Genomic DNA, 18,258 nt, shown 5'->3' with positions numbered 1-18,258 from the left:
TAAAATAAAACATGCAGGTGGGAATCTGACATCCTGAGGGTCCAATCTTAGCTTCACCATTTCCTGGCTGTACAACCTTGAGCAAATTCCACAGCCAGTGCCAGCCTCAGGCTAACCGAAGCAGTACAGGTCAGAGCCAGTCTCTGTACAATGCTCGGCCCAGAAATGTTAGGAACAGTGAGTAGGATGCTGATGTCCATGGTGTAGTGAGAATTATGATCATGAGGAGGACGCGAAGGGCATCATAAATGTGCTTGTGTCTTCCCGCCTTCTCAACTTTGCCCATGGGTTTTCAATGGTAGGGAATGCCTTTTATTTCTACTTTATTGTATTTCCACCTTACAAAGTTTAAAAGCCCCAACTTCAGTCCCACTTTCTAGAGGCCACACAAGACCCTGCAATACTACTTCTTTTCAAGGTAACAATGATTAATAAGTATACCTGAACTTAGAGGGGCCTCTCTTCCTGGAAGAAAAAATAAGTCAGATGTTGCCCATCCCATTAAGATGATACTTCATATTTTACTTGTGCGTTTTAATTTAAAATAATCAAAAAGTATGAAATAATATAGTGTAGGGTACGAGTGATATATATACTAAAATACCTCCTAAAACCCCTCAGGCAGGCTGTTTAAACTCATCCTGTATCCATTTGAAATTCTAGAAACTTTGCTTTCTGGGGAAATCAATTTTCCCCTCAAATAATGTTTTCCCACACCCAATTAAGGACAAAAATAATTAGCGGAAGCTCTGTTCAGACAGAAGGGTAAATATATTAAAAATTATTCAATGTGTGTTCTATGGTAGGAAGAACTAAATCACTACTCCATTCTAAACCTATCAGAGAAAATAAAAACTTTGAAGTCCCACTTTGTGTTATTTAAATACTTGCCAATTTGTCATATGATATGATTGCCTCTCACATAAACATGACCTCTTTCTAGTGTGTAGAAAAGGGGATTATCCTCCATGGCAGGTACATTGGATTTGATCTGATGACAATTCACTTTCCTTTGGATGTCTGCATGTATATATAAGACTTACCGTGCCAAGATCAATGATGAAGCAGTCACCCTTGTTGAAACTGTCCCAGCTAAGAGGAACTTCTGTGGCCCTGACCACTCTTCGACCCTTCACATGCAGGAGCCTCTTAGCGGTCAAGTCATTCGTGAGAACATGATTTAGCCCAGATGCCACACCTCCAGCCTGATCAGTGGGAGGAAGAGAGAAAACAAAACAAAAACAGATGAGGCTTCTAACTAAATACAAAAACATATAAAACCAAGGTGTACAAGCCAAAACTGCCTGTCAGACCAAAATAAAACTGCACCTAAGAACATGTGAAAAATTAAGTATGCAGGGGAGAATGACTTGGCAAATCAACACTTTTTTTTTTTTTTTTACTTTTTTTTGTTTAAGGCCTTTTGTCTTTCCTGTTGTAACCATTCAATTTAACATTGCAAGTTTTTACTTCAGTGCATAAAACCTGGTACATAAATGAGAGGAAGCAGTAGCTCTTATCCTTTGGGAACTAATGATTCTCAAGTCACTGAGTGAGAAGGCAAATAAATTTCAGGGAAGAAGGAGACAGGCAGATGGGGAAGACTCACAGGTAACAAGAACAAGAGAGGAGAGAACTAGACAACCCCAAATTCCCATGTCACACACAGTGTTAGGACAGAGAAGGGGGGTTGAATACTGGCTAGGAATATAAGTGGATCCTATTTATGGTCTCTGTTATAACATTATTAAAAAATCTTTCTTCCTTTTTTTTCTTAATATGCAGGCCTGAGTATTTATACCCTAAATTTGGTTGCACATCCCAAAACAAAACAAAATGAAACTATGTTCAATCAAAAAAATGTTAAAAGACAGGGTCACCTGGGTGGCTCAGTCAGTTAAGCGTCCAACCTCAGCTCAGGTCATGATCTCACAGTTTGTGAGTTCGAGCCCCGCATCAGGCTGTGTGCTGACCGCTCAGAGCCTGGAGCCTGCTTCAGATTCTGTGTCTCCCTCTCTCTCTGCCCCTCCCCTCCTTGCATTCGGTCTCGCTCTCTCAAAAATAAATAAACATTAAAAAAATTTGTTTAAATAAAAAATGTTAAAGAAAATAATCAGATCAAGTACATCTTCTTACCCTATTTGAAATCGGGCTTTACCTTTTCATTGTTTTCTACAATTAAATGTTAGAAACAATAATATTTATTTATTTCCATAATTAATTATGAGGCAATATGCATAATAAATATGTAGTGTAAGCAAATCACTTTTATTGCTCAAGCCTCCTACAATAATATGGTAAGAAAATCAGCGGTATAGGAAACCTGTAAAATAATCTAATTTTCAACTTTATTACATAAACATACACAGTAAATTCAAAGAAAGAAGTTAAGTTGCCTATATAACCGTCAGCACATTCTTGAAATTTCCACTGACTTTAAATTTCCACCATTCTCCAAGAAAAGACCCTCATAAATAGAAAGGTTTTATTAGTATAGGCTAAATGTTGACTTTGAGACAATTGTAACCACAAATTTTAAGAAATACCTAATAATTCCTCAGCCCATAATTTTACAAAGAATGCCATAAATGAACAAACTAGGTATTATACAATAAAAATAAATATGTTTTCATCTATATACTACTGTTCTTGGCCATTTCACTTTTTAAAAAATAAGTACATTATCACCTGATAAACAGTGTAAGAACACTGTTATTTGAAAAAAGTTATAAAATACAAAACAGACTTAGACCAAGGATACTTACATAACATTTAACCTAATGTCATATAGTGAACCATCAGAGTGATAACCAGTCTGAACATTTAACAGTATTTTAAAAATTAATTTTGTCTTTAATATTTGATGTGAGAAAGGCACAAAAGAAAAACTGTAAGCTTCTATATGTTTGTATTTGATAGTAAGTAGTTCTGTAATAATGTTTGAATTAACCCTAGAAACTCCCAGTCTCTTTCTGCTTTCACAAGGCAGAATGAAAGCAAGGTACATGATCCTCTAAATCAGTGGCACCATAAAGTTTTGCTGACTGATGGATATTTCAAGGTCGCTATTACAATCACGGCTGAGAGCTGGGTCTTGAGCTTGGGAAAGGTGTGATTAACCAGAGATTTAATATAAGGGAGTAGTGGCAAATAACAGTCATCTATAACCCCCTAGCCCCCTTAAAAACCTCATTAAAAAAAAAAAAAAACCCTCACATCATTTAAATGACATGAGGAGATGGTCTTAATGTTGCCTAGCTGAATCTTTACATTATACATGGTAACTAAACATGGCTGTTGTTGGCTTGGTAATGGTAGGCTTTGCCAAATTGTGTCCGTTCCAAACAGACACAATCCCCTGTTTCATAGGGTAATCTTAAGTAAGAAATTCATGCCGATATTTGAACCATTTATTTATGTTTAGAGCATCAAAGTATGATTACCAGCTTAGGCACTGAAGTCAGATGGGGCCCTAGTCACTTAACAGCTATTAGATCTTGGCAAGTTACATAGTTCCTCAACGAGTTTGCTCAGTTACCTTAATAGGGTGGCAATTCTGGAAACTGCAGCATGGGGCACTACTTGGATTACATGAGATAATACCCACGAAGGGCTTAGCACATTCTTCGAAGCATTAAATTAAGTATAACATAATAGTCTTTGCTATTCTGGGTAGCAAGTTATCTTTGCTTCCACGTTTCCTATCAAGTACTTTGCAACTGTACGCATTGTCATCTGCTCAATGTCACTGATGATAAGACAGTGAATTGATTTTTTTCCTGATAAATTTGACCTCCATTGGCAAATATCTCATTTCTAAAATATGCTGATTTGTGGCGGTTTTGACATTGATAATTAGAAGATAATTATCTTATAACTGTAAAACTTTTTCATGTCCACTTTTAAATATGTATCCAGAAGTTTGATTTCAGTAGTCCCGCTAATAGCCAGAAGGATTAATAATACCACAAGTTCTTACTGATTGCATATGCACTATATATATATTTTATTATTTAATTTAATCTTTAATCCTTACAACACTTATTTGAGGAAGCTTTTTTTTATACCCATTATATATTTGGGGAAACCGAGCACAGTTGCCCGGAGGCAAACAAGTTATATGTAGCAGAAATGGGTTTATCACCAAGATGATGTCACAGTAAATGTTTTCAGTAACTATAAGACTCAGCTTATTCAAAATGTTGAGCTCACTGACAAAGGAAGTTTCAGGATCATTTGAGAAAAACTGTCGGAACTCATGTGAATTAAATAAAATTGGAGGTAATGGTTTCATATTTAGGGTTGTTCACATCCTAGAGTGAAAAGAATGATTTTAAGAGAGAAGAGAACTTATTATTTATTCTCATCTCCATGGCATCACAAACTATTCATTAAGGCTCTGACCAGGTAAAAGTAGAAACAAACCCCGTCACTGTAGTAGACAAATTTAATATATATTCAGAATTCTGGTTTAGCTCTGAGGTTTTAGGTCTTCAGTAGGCTAATATGCTCAAAGGGTGAGGGTCAGCAGAACATCTGTTAGAGCAGGTTTGATTTTGAATAAGATTGCTTCCAAACTGTTTGTCTAGGGAGGTATTTCTCACACTTTCACTCAACACTCTTGGGGGAAGGGGGGATTGTGAAAGGTGGCCGGTCTGCAAGAGTCATGGAGAGAATTCCAGAAAAAAGGCGGTCCTTCGTTAAAGGTTGCGTTAAAAGGAGAAAACGATTTAACTTGTTTTTGATTTTGTTTTCCCCCAAAACAAAGCCAGTTGATGATTAGTGTTTCAGGCCAAAAGACATAAATGGGGCACATGTGTGTGTGTGGTAGTATATGTATACTTGACTTTGTGAAGCTGAACCACACATATATTCAACTCAGTGTTGTTTCATTTGTATCATTTCCAAGATCAAACCACACTATTTGGGAAATGTGTGTATAGCTCTTGCTATTAACTGGAATATTAACTGTTATAAATATTGTATTAACCTGTTCCAGAAAAACTGAGATTCCCAAGTCCTGGGTTATTTGCAGTAAATTCAGATGTTCTCTAGAACAGCATTTAAAGAAAAAAATGTTAATACCTAAGTTGCCAACACTTAATTTTTGAAGTAACTCCACAAAATTTTTAAGGGCTTTCCTGTGACAACATGCCTGAGAGCTCTTAACTTCATTAAAAATTGACCTGTTAAATGAAATTAAGTCAGAATTTTTCCCATATTATACCCACATTCCACAAGCGTTTAATGAGCACCTACTGTGTGTCCAGCAGGCACTGGTATAAATCAGTAAACAAAACAGACTGAAGCAAAAGCAAAGCAAAAACCCTGTCCTTCATGAACATTCATCCTGTGAAGACATGAGGTGTGAATGCATGGGAAGAGAAAGGGGGTCATAATGGAAACAATTCAAGAGAACTGCTTACCTTGTATTTCAGACCTCCTTTGAAGTAGCCAACAAAGTCCGTAGATTCATGGCCTTGAAGTTCTCTGCTCTGTACCGGCTTGCCACCCAAATAGTCATCCATCTGAACAGTGAAGATGGCAGCAGCTGTGCCTTCATCCTGAGTACACTCCTTTCCTGAAATTGCACAGGACCGCACGTCACTACTCAAGCAAGGAAAAGGACTAAGGCAGAACTTCTGAGAAGAAAGAGCTCAGATATTTTCTTTGAGTTACACAGCAATATAATAAATGGTCTTAGGCGGAACAGTCTTTTAGCAGAAATGGTGTAATATAAAAATACTATTTTGCTAATATCTAAAAGAATTGTTTTGCTCTTGCTTTCCAATTCTCTTTAAACATTTTTCTAAAAGAAATACTGATGTCTGTATACACTTAAGAAGATATAACACTATATTCTAGTAGGATTCAGATTCATTTGGTAACCAGATCAGACTATGAGAATGTTTCCCAATTGTTTCAGCCTTTATTACCGTCGATCTTCAGGCTTCCAATAAGTCACTATGTTAATATTTGTAAGGAATATGAACATCATAGGCCATAGATAAATAGCTTTAAAAAAGCAAGTGGTTTGTAGAATGGGAAAATGAGTGTAACTTGACCTTACCCCTCTTTTCAAGTACCACAGTCCGCACTTCATTATCGTATTGGTGTAAGATCCTATTCTCTGAGGGGAAAGGGAGAGTAAAGGAAATAGACGCTAGCATCTGTTGAATGTGAATGTATGTACTATTATCCCAGGAATTTAACACACAACACACACTTAGTTTTCACAATTCTAGTACAGATCCCATCTAGCCAACCTCACTGAGGTCAAAACACTAATTCGCATCCTTCAGTGTACACAGGGACCAGAGCTGGGACAGTCCTGAGAGGAACTCAAATTTTATAAAAGACATTCCAAAACCCTTGCTATATTGGAGCTGTGTGCAAGTCATAAATTATTTTAGAAATAACAATAGCTAAAATGTATACATTTATAGTATCCTTGCACTGGGCCAGATACTGTGCTAGTGCTTTACATGGATGATCTCATTTAATCTTCAAGCAACTGCATGCAGCAGAAATATTTCCCACCATGTCACAACAAAAGAAATGGAGGCTTAGAAAGGCCAAGTAACTTCCCTGAGGTCATAAAGTTGACCTTTGGTAGAACACAACCCAGAAGCGGGTTTCCGTGATTCTGAAGCACAGGATTTTAGAAACCACAACACCAATAGAGAGTTTTTATACTCAGATTCTCACAGCAGAAACATTCTGTGATATCTGGGGTAGTTATTTTCCTCCAGGTGTAACTGATGTAGAAAAGTGTAGAAGTTATAACAATACTATAGTTCACCTGAAACCCCCATATTGTGAGTATTCACTAAAATTGAAGAAAGGAAAACAGTCAGCTATATTAATTTAAGAAGTGTATTTATTTACATTCCTCCCTTACTCTCAAAGGGGACCTGTATAGCTAGTTATCTTCTCAGGAAAAAAAAATCCACTAGCTAGAAGGATATTTGCCATGGTATCAATTTTGTGAACTTCTTGTGGTGAAAGGAAAAAAACACATGAAATTTTACAGTCCAAAAGAATGCTAGTGTCATTCTTCTGCCCACTTTCCCATCCATAAATGAGAATACTAATAAAGGCAAAGATGTAGATTTGCACTGAGATGTTTTAAGAGGGAAGCTTAAATCAAGGTTAATATCAGAAGTGTTAAGGATAATGTGTTTGACATAAAACATTCTTAATGAGTACAAGTTGAAACACAAATTTCTTTAGACAGATGTAAATAGACAGGCATGCAATTAATGAATGAACTGGAAGTAAGTTAATTAAATTATGCTATCATTTGTCGATGCTTGTGTACTGTGCTAGGTCAAGGGATATCAGTATTAATAAACTAGAGGGTTTGCTATAAAGAAGTTGAAAGGTCCTAAAGAAACCAATACCAGCCTTTGAATGTGAAAACTAGAATCCAATTCAATGATACTATGATGTAATTCTAGCAAGTGTTCAGAAACGTATGTACTTGCTCTATGAATTTTGCTTATAACTTCATTTATTTTCCCTTTTCTGATTTAACCAGTGTCTTTCAAGTTATGTTATGTTCTTTTGTGTTATGTCCTTTTATATTATGTTACATTGTACTTGTACATAGGCTGCAAACTTGCTAAAACTCTTTTGGGGTTGTGATGATTTTATATATAAAACAGACTAAAAGGGAGGTTTAATAACTAGGTTAATCAAATAGCCATTCGTGATAAAAACTCTTGCAAAGTTAGGAATACAAGGGAATATCCACAACTTAATAAACAGAATCTACAAAAAACACACAGCTAATACAATTCTTAATAGTGAAAGACTGAATGTTTTCTCCCTAAGTTGGAACATGGGAGGTCCACTCTTACTACTCTTACTTAACATAACATGGGAAGTTCTAACCACTGCAATCAGGTAAGAAAGGGAAATAAAAACATACATTGGAAAAGAGGAAATAAAATGTCCCTATTTAGAGATGACAGGATTGTCCATATAGAAAATATGAAGGAATCCACAAAAACAACCCCAAAAACTCCCAGAATAAATGCATTCAGCAAGATAGGAGGATAAAGATTAATCAATAACAAAAACCAGTCACATTTTTTTTTTTGTATAGAAACAATGAACATGCAGAAATTGAAATTAAAAACACTACCATTTACAATCACTCCAAAGAAACAGGTATATATTTAATAAAACAGGTACATGATCTATATGCTAAAAATGATAAAATGTTGATAAAAATATCAAAGACTGGGGTGCCTGGGTGGCTCAGTTGGTTAAGCGTCTGACTTTGGGTCAGGCCGTGATCTCAAAGCTCATGAGTTCGAGCCCCTCACTGGGCTCTGTGCTCACAGCTCAGAGCCTGGAGCCTGCTTCAGATCCTGTATTTCCCTCTCTCTCTGCCCCTCCCGTGCTCACTCTCTGTCTCTCAAAAGTGAATAAACATTAAATTTAAAAAAAAAAAAATCAAAGACCTTAACAAATATAGAGACATAGTTAAGATTATATGACCCAATATAATTAAGATTTTAATTTTCCCCAAGTTGATCTACAAGCTTAATGCTATTCCTATCAAAATTACAGAAAGGTTTATCATAGATTACACAATTTTATTGTGAAATTTATATGAAAAGGCCCAGGCCGTAGAAGAGCTAAAACACTTTTGACAACGAAAAAGAAGATTGGAAGAATAACTCCATCTGATATTAGGATTTACTATACAGCTACAGTAATTAAGACAGTGTGGTACTGGTGGAAGGAGAGACCCATAGATCAACAGACGAAATTTGCCCCAGTGGTAACATTTTTCAAACTATAGTATAGGTTGGTATAGTACAGTATATTAAAGCACAAATACAGGGGCGCCTGGGTGACTCCACTGGTTAAGCGTCCAACTTCGGCTCAGGTCATGATCTCACGGCCTGTGAGTTCGAGCCCCGTGTCAGGCTCTGTGCTGGCAGCTCAGAGCCTGGAGCCTGCTTCGGATTCTGTGTGTGTCTCTCTCTCTGCCCCTCCCCCACTCATGCTGGCTCTCTCTTTCAATAATAAATGTTAAAAAATTTTAAAAAAAAAGAAAGCACAAATACATAAGTACAGCACAGCACAGAATGCAGACACCAGGATACAGACATTGATACAACCCACTTATCTTTGTCATATTTCCCCAATTTCACTTGTGCTGCTCTGTGTGTTTGTACATTTAGTTCTCTAAAATTTGATCACATGTGCAAATTCATGTATTGGTCATCCCAGTAAAAAAAAACTGTGCAGTTAGATCACCAAAAAATCCCTTAAATGTTGCCCTTTCATAACTACCACCACCTCCCACCTGCACCACCCCCTTCCCACCCCATCCCTACCCCCTGATAACAACGAATGTAAAATTCTATAATTTCAAGAATGTTTTATGTACACGGAATCATACACCAGGGAACCTTTTGTCATTGTTTTTCTTTCACTCAGCAAAATTTCCCAAGGATTCATCTGAGTTGTTGTGCGTATTGATAGTTTTGTTCCTTTTTATTGCTCCGTAGTGTTCTCTGGTATAGATATACCACAGTTTGTTTAACCAGTCACCTGTGGAAGGATATCTGGGCTAATTCAAGTTTTTGTCTATCCAAATAAAGCTGCTATGGAGATCTGTGTATAAGTTTTACATGAATCTAAATTTTCATTCCTCTGGAAGAAATACCCATGAATGCAATTGCTGGGTCATATGGCAGCTCCAAGTTTAGTTTTATAAGAAAGTGTCAAACTCTTCTTCATAATGGTTGTACCATTTTATACTCCCCCCTAAGCAATGTATAAAAATCCAGTTTCTCAGAATCCTCACCAGCCCTTGTATAGTCTAAGTTCCTTGTATTGTACACTGCATACTGCAATCCAATTCTTTGGATTTTCTTTGCCTCACAGACAGCCAAGCACAGACTAGATATACCATAAATGTTTGCTACTCTCAAATACATTTACGTAAAGTTTAAAACTGGAAAGAGAAAGGATCGGGGTGAGTGGATGTTTGTAGTGTAGGCCCAGGATGTGACAGAGTAGCTTTATTACCCAGTCATGCCCATAGTCATGATGCTCTAAGGAACTAGAAGCAGAAGGTGGATGCATTTAAACTGCTAGGTGCAAAGCTAAAAATATTTTTTAGGAAAGACCAATGCAACAACTTTTAAGTTATAGGCAACAAATTATTACTTTGTAAAGTAAATAAAGAAACAATAATAAAAGGGAATAATCTAAGATATGCAAGGGCATCGCAGAAAGCCAATGAGGGAGAGAGCAGGGAAGAGGGCTCTTCCTCTATTCTTCCATTCTGGGTCCTGCTTCTCCTTGTTTCCCCTTTCCTCCTCTCACTTGGCCTGTTTCTTCTTTTCTCTCCAATGCACCTTTTCCATCCCAACCTGGTTCTAATTTCAGTGTCTTTCATCCTCCTTCCAAATGATTTATAGTCAAACCTCCTGCCCCCCCCCTCCCCCCGAACTTTCAGCTCTCCCTCTTGGAACTTTTTCTCAACCTGTCTCTCTGATTAACCCTCATGAACTCATACAAATTCAGGTCCTGGGTAGAATATTTTGGATGAAATACAGCTAGCTTCAGGGAACTAAAGTAGGAAGAACTGCTAAACAATTCCATCTAAAGGCCCTGGTTACTATTTTACTCTAAACTTTTCCATGCTCCTCATGATTTTCTCTTGGAGTCGATCCCTCCCAATTATCCTCATTTTCCTTTATTCCGTCAAAGCTTCTCTACTTCCCTGTGTCCCAGAAATACAGACACTCTCTTTTTCATGGTATTTAGCACATTTTATCTGTGTTGTATCACTGTTCATCTTATTGTATCTTTGAGATTATAAACTTTAAGGGAAGGCTCATAAATTATTCACATGCAAAAATGCCTTACACAATGTTGGGCATACTAAGTAATTACTGAATTCACTTATTACTTAACATACTATTAACTTCAGCTTTAGCAAGTCTTTAAAATCATGAAGTGTTTCTGCCCAAGGCATTTTCTATTACAATTTTTGAAATTGGTAACACATAAATGAATAATGTGAATAATGAGTTAATGTGAATCTGTAAACCCTAAAAAACAATTTGCTTAATGAGCTTCTTTGGATAAGAAAGAATCTATAAAACAAGAAAAACAAAAACCAAAAAAAAATTAAAAAAAAAACAAAACACCTGTATTCACAGCCCTCTTATAGTCTCCCAACAACGTCAAATTTAACTGTTGTCTACAGCAGGATACAAAGTCTTTTCACACCTTAATTGACCAAAATTTCAAATGTGGCATTTCAGACACTCTTATTCATTCCAGATCCAAGTTATGAATACATAAACCAAGATGAGAACATTACTATTCTCTCTGGCATCATTCATTCGTGAACATGGTTTTATATTAAGGTTTCAGTGACTTCTGGTGTAAAATTTAAATCAATCAATGTCTAATATGATAGGAATAGTGACACTACACTAGGAAATCACAATGTGCTTGGAACTCAGCTTGCACTCCACCAAGTAAGCACAAAATTGTAATATCGAATGCTATAATAAAAACAGCCCTTTTCCCTCATTATAAGTCTCATTTGGAGCGTCTGCTGAGGTGTTCACTACCACTGAGAGCATCCTTTCTCAATGTTTTCTGCCATTCTATTTCTTAAAAGCTTCAAACGTTAGAAATAAAAATGATGGTTTTTCAGGGACTTCAAAGTGTGTGTGTGGTTTCGTGTTCTCCCACAGGCTCAGGAATAAAGCTAAAAATATAGAAACAGAAGTCTAGGGGAGGCAATCTAGTCAAAAAAGAAGGCAGTAAGTCTCAGATAATCGACATGTTGTTAGAAGGGGTGTGCCCACTGGCACAGGATCTTACGGGGAGAGGTTGGACATTCAGGATGTTTACGAGTAAAAGTAGAAGGTGGAAAAAGTAGAACACACAAGGCCCAGTATTCTGACATCCTGGCACGAATGCAGCCCAAAATAATTACTACTGCTGAAGGAGCTGTTTTGTTTCACACGGTGCCCTTGTTCAAGTAGATAAATAATATTTTTAAAAATAATTATCATAATAGAGCAACTCATCTATATGCCGTATAAAGCAATTTATTTATATTGACGATATCTCTATTTTTTTTTCCTCTCTTCCATCCAGGGTCGCCAACACCTGATCAACAAGAATTTCTGTTAGCAGAACGCGTGAGCAAGTTGGTCTTGATTTAAAGCCACCCAGAGCATTAACCGCCGAAATTTGTGGACAAAAAGAAGCTGGGGCCTAAAGGCAAAAACTAAAAATAAATTAGAGAAAAGGGAGGGGGGGGCGGTTAGTTCTCGCCAGCTGCGGCGGATGCCTGCAAACTTGTTTGACTGCATCTCCTCCCGGACAGGGAAACCAGGACTGAACTTGTCGCAAGGAGAGCGGGACTTGGCCAGAGCCGGGGTGCGCTAAGCAGCGGCCCTGGGCGGGCGCGGGTTTGCAGAATGGAAGGTGAAAGGGGGAGAATCTGGGGAAACCTGTCTCCAAGCCCGGGTGATGCGCCTGACAAAGGTCAAAGTCCATGGGATAAGATTGCTCCCGACCTCGCCGCGCCCCGCGTTTCCTGCCGCGTTCGCACTAGCGGGCTCTGGCGGGGAGAAGGCTGCCAGTCCAAAGGGGGCGGTCGGGCGGGGGCGCGACAGGCGCGACGGGTCTCCGGGCCCGCCCGGTTTGCGGCCCCCCTCTCCCCCAACTTCACCTGCACCTCACCCGCCCCCCACCCCAACCTCCAGCCTGCAAATCTCAGCTTAGCCGCCTCGCCCCACCCCGACCTGGGCGCGTCGTGGTCTCGCAGCCTGCACCCCCTTACCTAGCCAGAAGTGCAGGCGGTAGGAGAAGCCCCGGCTCGCCCTGGCCGTGTGCAGCACCAGGTACGCATCCCCGACGTAGAAGTCGCCGTAAGCGCTCTCGGGCACCGGCACGAGCTCCAGCTTCTCGACCCTCCAGACCTGCAGCCCCGCCTGCTGGCCCGCTCGGGCGAACTCCTCGTGGTACAGCCCGTGGGCCATTGCTCCTGCAGGCAGCGCTCTGGGCAAGGGGCGGGGCACCTTGTCGGTCTTGGAGTCGGACTAATCCGAGATGGGCAGAAGAGACTGTGCTCCGCGACTTTATAGGGCTCGCCTTGCGGGGAGGCGGGGCTCGGAAGCGGGAGGGGCTAAATACCCTAGGCGGGGTTGCTCGGGTAGCAGGGGATCCAGTCTCAATCTGAGCGATGCACCTAGCACCCACCGCCTCCGCCCTACTCTGAGTTAGCAGCAGATTCACAATCTCAGAAATCGTGAGATCCGAAAGGAATTTACAGACACTCCTGGAAATGCCTCCTAGTCTAAGGAAGGACATTTTTTTCGATATCAGATGGAGGAGATTAACAACTGAAACTCGGACGGGCGCAACGTTCTTTTAAAAAGAAAAATGACTATCCAGGTAACAATCATAATCACCAACTCCATCATTTCACTTGCCAGTCGCTCCATCTCTGGTAGCCGAAATTTCCGTCTTAATCTTTCCGGTTCGAAAGTGCCGTGAAAAACAAAAATGTCAGGTTTCTTTGGAAAGGACGAAAACCTAGTAGGCTGGTGGTCCTACGCAGAAGACAGAGCTCTCTGTAAATCCCCCGGGGTTCAGAAGCAGTGGTTAAGCTCTTTGCTTTTTTTGTCCAGGAAAGTTGTTGAAAAGAGAGCAGCCCTCCTCCTGGGGTGTTCTCAAGACTGGGTTGTTTGTCTGTGGTGTTATGCGCAGCTTGCCTTGTGAGTTACCTGTTACCTGGCTTCAAGGGATTGATTTCTCATTGTTTACCCTATAGTTTTTGCTTTTGCGGCACTGTAACACGAGTGTGTGGAAGTTTACGTTTTATTGTGCATTCTTTTAACAGAAGCGGGTATGGCAAAGGCTTTTGTTCTGAAAAAGCCAGTCACTAGGGATCTAAAGATTTAGAAAACTGATGTTTATGCAGGTGTATTTTCTTTCACCGTTTCCCAAATTACAAGAGTCCCCAGACGATCACTAATAATATGCAATTCGATTTTTCCTTAATTAATTTATGTTTTTAAACAGGTATTACATGACTATGGGAAAAATTCAAAAGTACAAATGAGATGACACAAGTAAATCATTTGTGTCTGTTACATAGAAAATGTTCACTAATGAGCTATTATTTTGTGACAGACTTGATTTTGCTCCTCTAATTACCTTCTCCATCCTTCTGCATCCTGTGGTCTTCCCTTAGGGCTGACTTGCATGGACTAAAGCAACTGGTCTTCGATGACCTCTAGCTTAGGGTTGGTTGGAAATCAGAGAGAGGAGAGTGAGGTCAGAATGTTTATATACTTGGTCCTTTCTACCAAAAGTCACTGTACCTTTAAAGACAACAAATAACTCTATGTTGCTTTTTCTGTTTTTTGGGGGGGGGTGCGTATGTGTGTGTTTGTTTTTTTTCTTTTTTCTTTTTTCAGTTTCTAGCAACTACCCCCTTGGATGCATTTTCCTTCTTGGCTTTTCTGTCTTTCAACTTCTGTATATAGCCTATTAAAAAAAAAACTCTTGAGATTTTCCTATTTTGTGAATGTCATGTATTTATAGGTTGAGATACTGATTGATAAATATTATTATCTATATTCTCTTTCTTTCCTCCTCCTAACCAAAACAATAAAAAGTGGATATAATGAGGCTCATTTTACAGATGAGAAAACTGAGACTTTGCAAGTGTGCATGGCCAAGGGGAAATTCAAGCCCACTGAGTCTCGTTCAGAAACCATGATGTTTACCAAAACTCGTTCTTTCAGTCCAATTATTTGGCTAAGATTTGCTCACATAAATATACTTTATATTTTTATTTCTTCTAACTTATCCCCAGAGAAGCTTCCACTCTAGCATGTCCCATGCAACACCAGGAAGTTTAGTTTTAACATTGTCACCGAGGCATTATATGTCTTAGTTTCCTTAATCTGTAAAGTAGAAGTCATTTGTTCTTTTCCATCTTCTAGTGAAAAATTATAAGAACCAGTGATCTGGACACAAGATAACTTAAAAATCAGAGTGATCACTTAAGCTTAGTTTCAGTTTTAGCAATAATTTCTTTCCTGTTAGTGAAGAAATATTAGTGAAGAAATAAAAATAAAAGGAAATAATTTCCTTCTAGTTGAAGAAGTAAGAAAGAACTTTGATATGGACAAGTGGAATTCCCTCTTGCTTAGGCCAGGACATTTATCTGCTTTCTTTTGTCTGTAATAATGAAATAATGCATTTAAAAATACATTTGTTTAGGGGCACTAGAGTGGTTTAGTCGGTTGAACATCCGACTTCAGCTCAGGTCATGATCTCAGGGTTCGTGGGTTTGAGCCCTACATTGGGCTCTGTGCTGACAGCTCAGAGCCTAGAGCCTGCTTCAGATTCTGTGTCTCCCTCTCTCTCTGCCCTTCCTCTGTTCACACTCTGACTCTCTCTCTCTCTCTCTCTCTCTCAAAAATAAATAAACATTAAAAACAATTTTTTAAATACATTTGTTTTACTGGTAGTCCTGCTAAATAGTAATAACTCTTGTTTGATTTCCCCAATGATTTGAGGGTGTACACATGGAGCCTGGATTCAGGAGACCTGAGTGTCATGAGGATCAAAAGAGATAATTGTTCCAGAGCTGTGAGAACCAATCAATAAACACAGTTAATAATTAGCAAGGGCCCTTAGCCCTAGTACCTATCAAAGCTGTGTGATTAGTGAAAGTGAAAATGCACTTTCTAGGGAAGTGTATTTAAATTCTTCTTGACCATACTAGACAAACTAGAACTTAAAAAAAAAAAAAAAATTCACCCCTTTTTTTTTTTTAATTTCAGTCAGGATCTATGACTTTCCCTTTCATTAATTTAAAATTACACATAATACTATAAAGACATGGTCATGGCCCAATACTATGGTGAAGGTTTTATTGGTCTTGAGTGTGTGCTATTTTGATAAATAATTCATTTCTTGTAAACCTACTTGACATAGTGGGTTGATTCAGCAACTTTCTTCATAATATTTTCATTATATATAAAACTCATTTATTATTTTTATTACATAGTAAATAGTAAACCCCTGCAAGATTATTGAGAGAAAACACCATCATTATTTTAGGTCTTTACATATTAAAGAAGGCTTATGACAGAAGGAAAGGTTGAGGATCCAAAGTCTCATGGAGATTTCTGATTTGAAATGATAAATTTTGCTTTAAGCTTGTGCTGATGCAAATAGAGATCTGAAGATAATTCTGGTTTTAAAATATGATAAAATTGAGGCTAAAGCCCTGAGACTGTAGCAACTTTTTCTCTTTGCCTGGTTTTTCTAAATGTGTCTATTTACTAATTATCCCAGTTAACATTCCATTCAGTTTTGTGTGTTTGTAGCCCTGACTTTACCAGCCTCTGAGAAATAACTTCAGATTTTTCAAGGACTATGTCAACAACTACTTACAATATTTGAATGTCAGAACTGTATGACCATAGAGAATGATGGAAATCAGACATGATCAGATCATCATTTTGTGTGCAGGTACTTAACAAAAATAAGGTTAATTAATTCACCTAAACCCAATGGCAACTTGTTTAAAACAGCCTAAGGACTTGAAGATACGCTTCTCACTGATCAAAAATCACTTCCTTTAGCAAATTCTCTTCTTGACTCAACATCTTTTTTTATGAGTCTAAATTAAGCAATTTGGTATTCCTTTTACTCTTAGCTTCCTCTTGTCTTGATATTTTGAGGTTTCCCTAAAATCACAGGCTTCCATAGACTATTTAAATTGACTGGAAGGATTTTTGAAATATTTTTTTTTAAACGTATTTCAGGGGACACTGTTCTGAATCTGGCATGATCACTCCCATGTCTACTCAGTCCCTCTCCTGAAATGACAAAGATTAAAAATAAGTTGTTCAATGACTATCGTCTGGACTCTTGGTATTCATGCTTCCAGCTGAGGCCCACTGAAGAAAAATGGAAGGCAGTTTATTTCACCAAAGAAAGTGTGGAGCCCTGGCGTGCTTGGGAGACTTTTCAAAAGCAAGAACGCTTTTGACTTTTTCCCATGATTTTTTATGTTAATATTTATCATGAATATTTCCGATTACAATAGTTACACTGACTAAAGACAATTTTGGAAGTCTTTATGAATAAGACTATGAATAAGATTCAACTTATGACACAACCTATAGATAAGTTCTGATAACATTTTAAAAAAATTAAGATCATGATATGAAACTCTATCTTCTGATTTGTAATTTGTTTTGTCACCTATAGTACACAGGTCTTTTCACTGAGTAGGTAGGGCTGTAAACAATGTAGAATTTACAAAAGTTCCACCCTCCCCACCAAGAAATCCTGACTTGCTGGGCGTCAACAAATCCCAAGTCCCATACTTTGAAAGTATGTCATAATTTTAACTTTTATTTTTATTTGAAAAATTATAAAGGAATCATACACATAATCACATCTTTCTTGCTCTCCATTTTGACAAAAATGTTATTATTCAAGAAGTGAATACCTGTCTTTGGTCCATTGAAGTCTATCTTTTAGAGGGTGCAACATTTTACCAAAGGTGCATATCCTCTCCAAATGTTTGAGTTGATACAGACATATTCATGCATCTTCTTTCTGTCTTTCCCTCTGTCTATCTCTGTGTATCCATCCATCCACCTCTATCCACAGTGGATAATGTTTGGAAGTTACTAAACGTTATATTTTAGAAAAATATGGAGTTACTGGAAAATTTTTCATAATAACATTGAATGAAAGAAAAAATGGAAGATAGAAACTGGTATATTCATGTTTGGTTAAATTATAAATAAACATAGATTACTTTTGAATATCTTGTGTGTGCTATATACTGTGTTTTCATACGTATTACCAGTTTAATCACACAAAAATCATACAGTGTGGACAGTGCTATTATCATCTCCATTTTCAAGAAAGGAAAACTGAAGTACAGATCAGATAAGAAACTTCACAAAGTTATGTTTGTACTCAGTGCTGAGCTGGTATCTGAATCCAGGTAATCTGAGTCATGAGCTCACCATCTAAACCATAGGGAACATCCAAACATCTACATGCCTCAGTAGGAATGTAGCTAGGCCCTAAGCAGGTGAGGTAGCCTAATTTATGAGGAATAGTGAATTGATTTGACATGAATTTAGATTTATCTCAGCGAGACTGTTGTTCTTTAAATTTGAAATCAAAGACAGAAGTTGAGAGATAATGGGA

General features: G+C 38.0%; 1 protein-coding gene across 1 annotated transcript in view; it reads right to left on the bottom strand.

Annotated features, from left to right (window-relative positions):
* The window catches only part of SCIN (scinderin), an 80,641-nt gene extending 67,547 nt beyond the window's left edge, over positions 1–13,094 (bottom strand). The window contains exons 1-3 of the mRNA XM_007089098.3: positions 12,842–13,094; positions 5,427–5,581; positions 1,044–1,205 (exon numbers count right to left, since the gene is read on the bottom strand). Coding sequence (XP_007089160.1) covers positions 1,044–1,205; positions 5,427–5,581; positions 12,842–13,040 — 516 coding nt within the window. The 5' untranslated portion in view covers positions 13,041–13,094. The remainder of the gene's footprint in view (positions 1–1,043; positions 1,206–5,426; positions 5,582–12,841) is intronic.
* Positions 13,095–18,258: the final 5,164 nt, after the last annotated feature.

The sequence above is a fragment of the Panthera tigris genome, chromosome A2, assembly GCF_018350195.1.
Source record: "Panthera tigris isolate Pti1 chromosome A2, P.tigris_Pti1_mat1.1, whole genome shotgun sequence".
Taxonomy (NCBI): Eukaryota; Metazoa; Chordata; class Mammalia; order Carnivora; family Felidae; genus Panthera; species Panthera tigris.
Note: the sequence above shows the minus strand (reverse complement) of the source record. Positions and strands in the feature narration are given on the sequence as shown.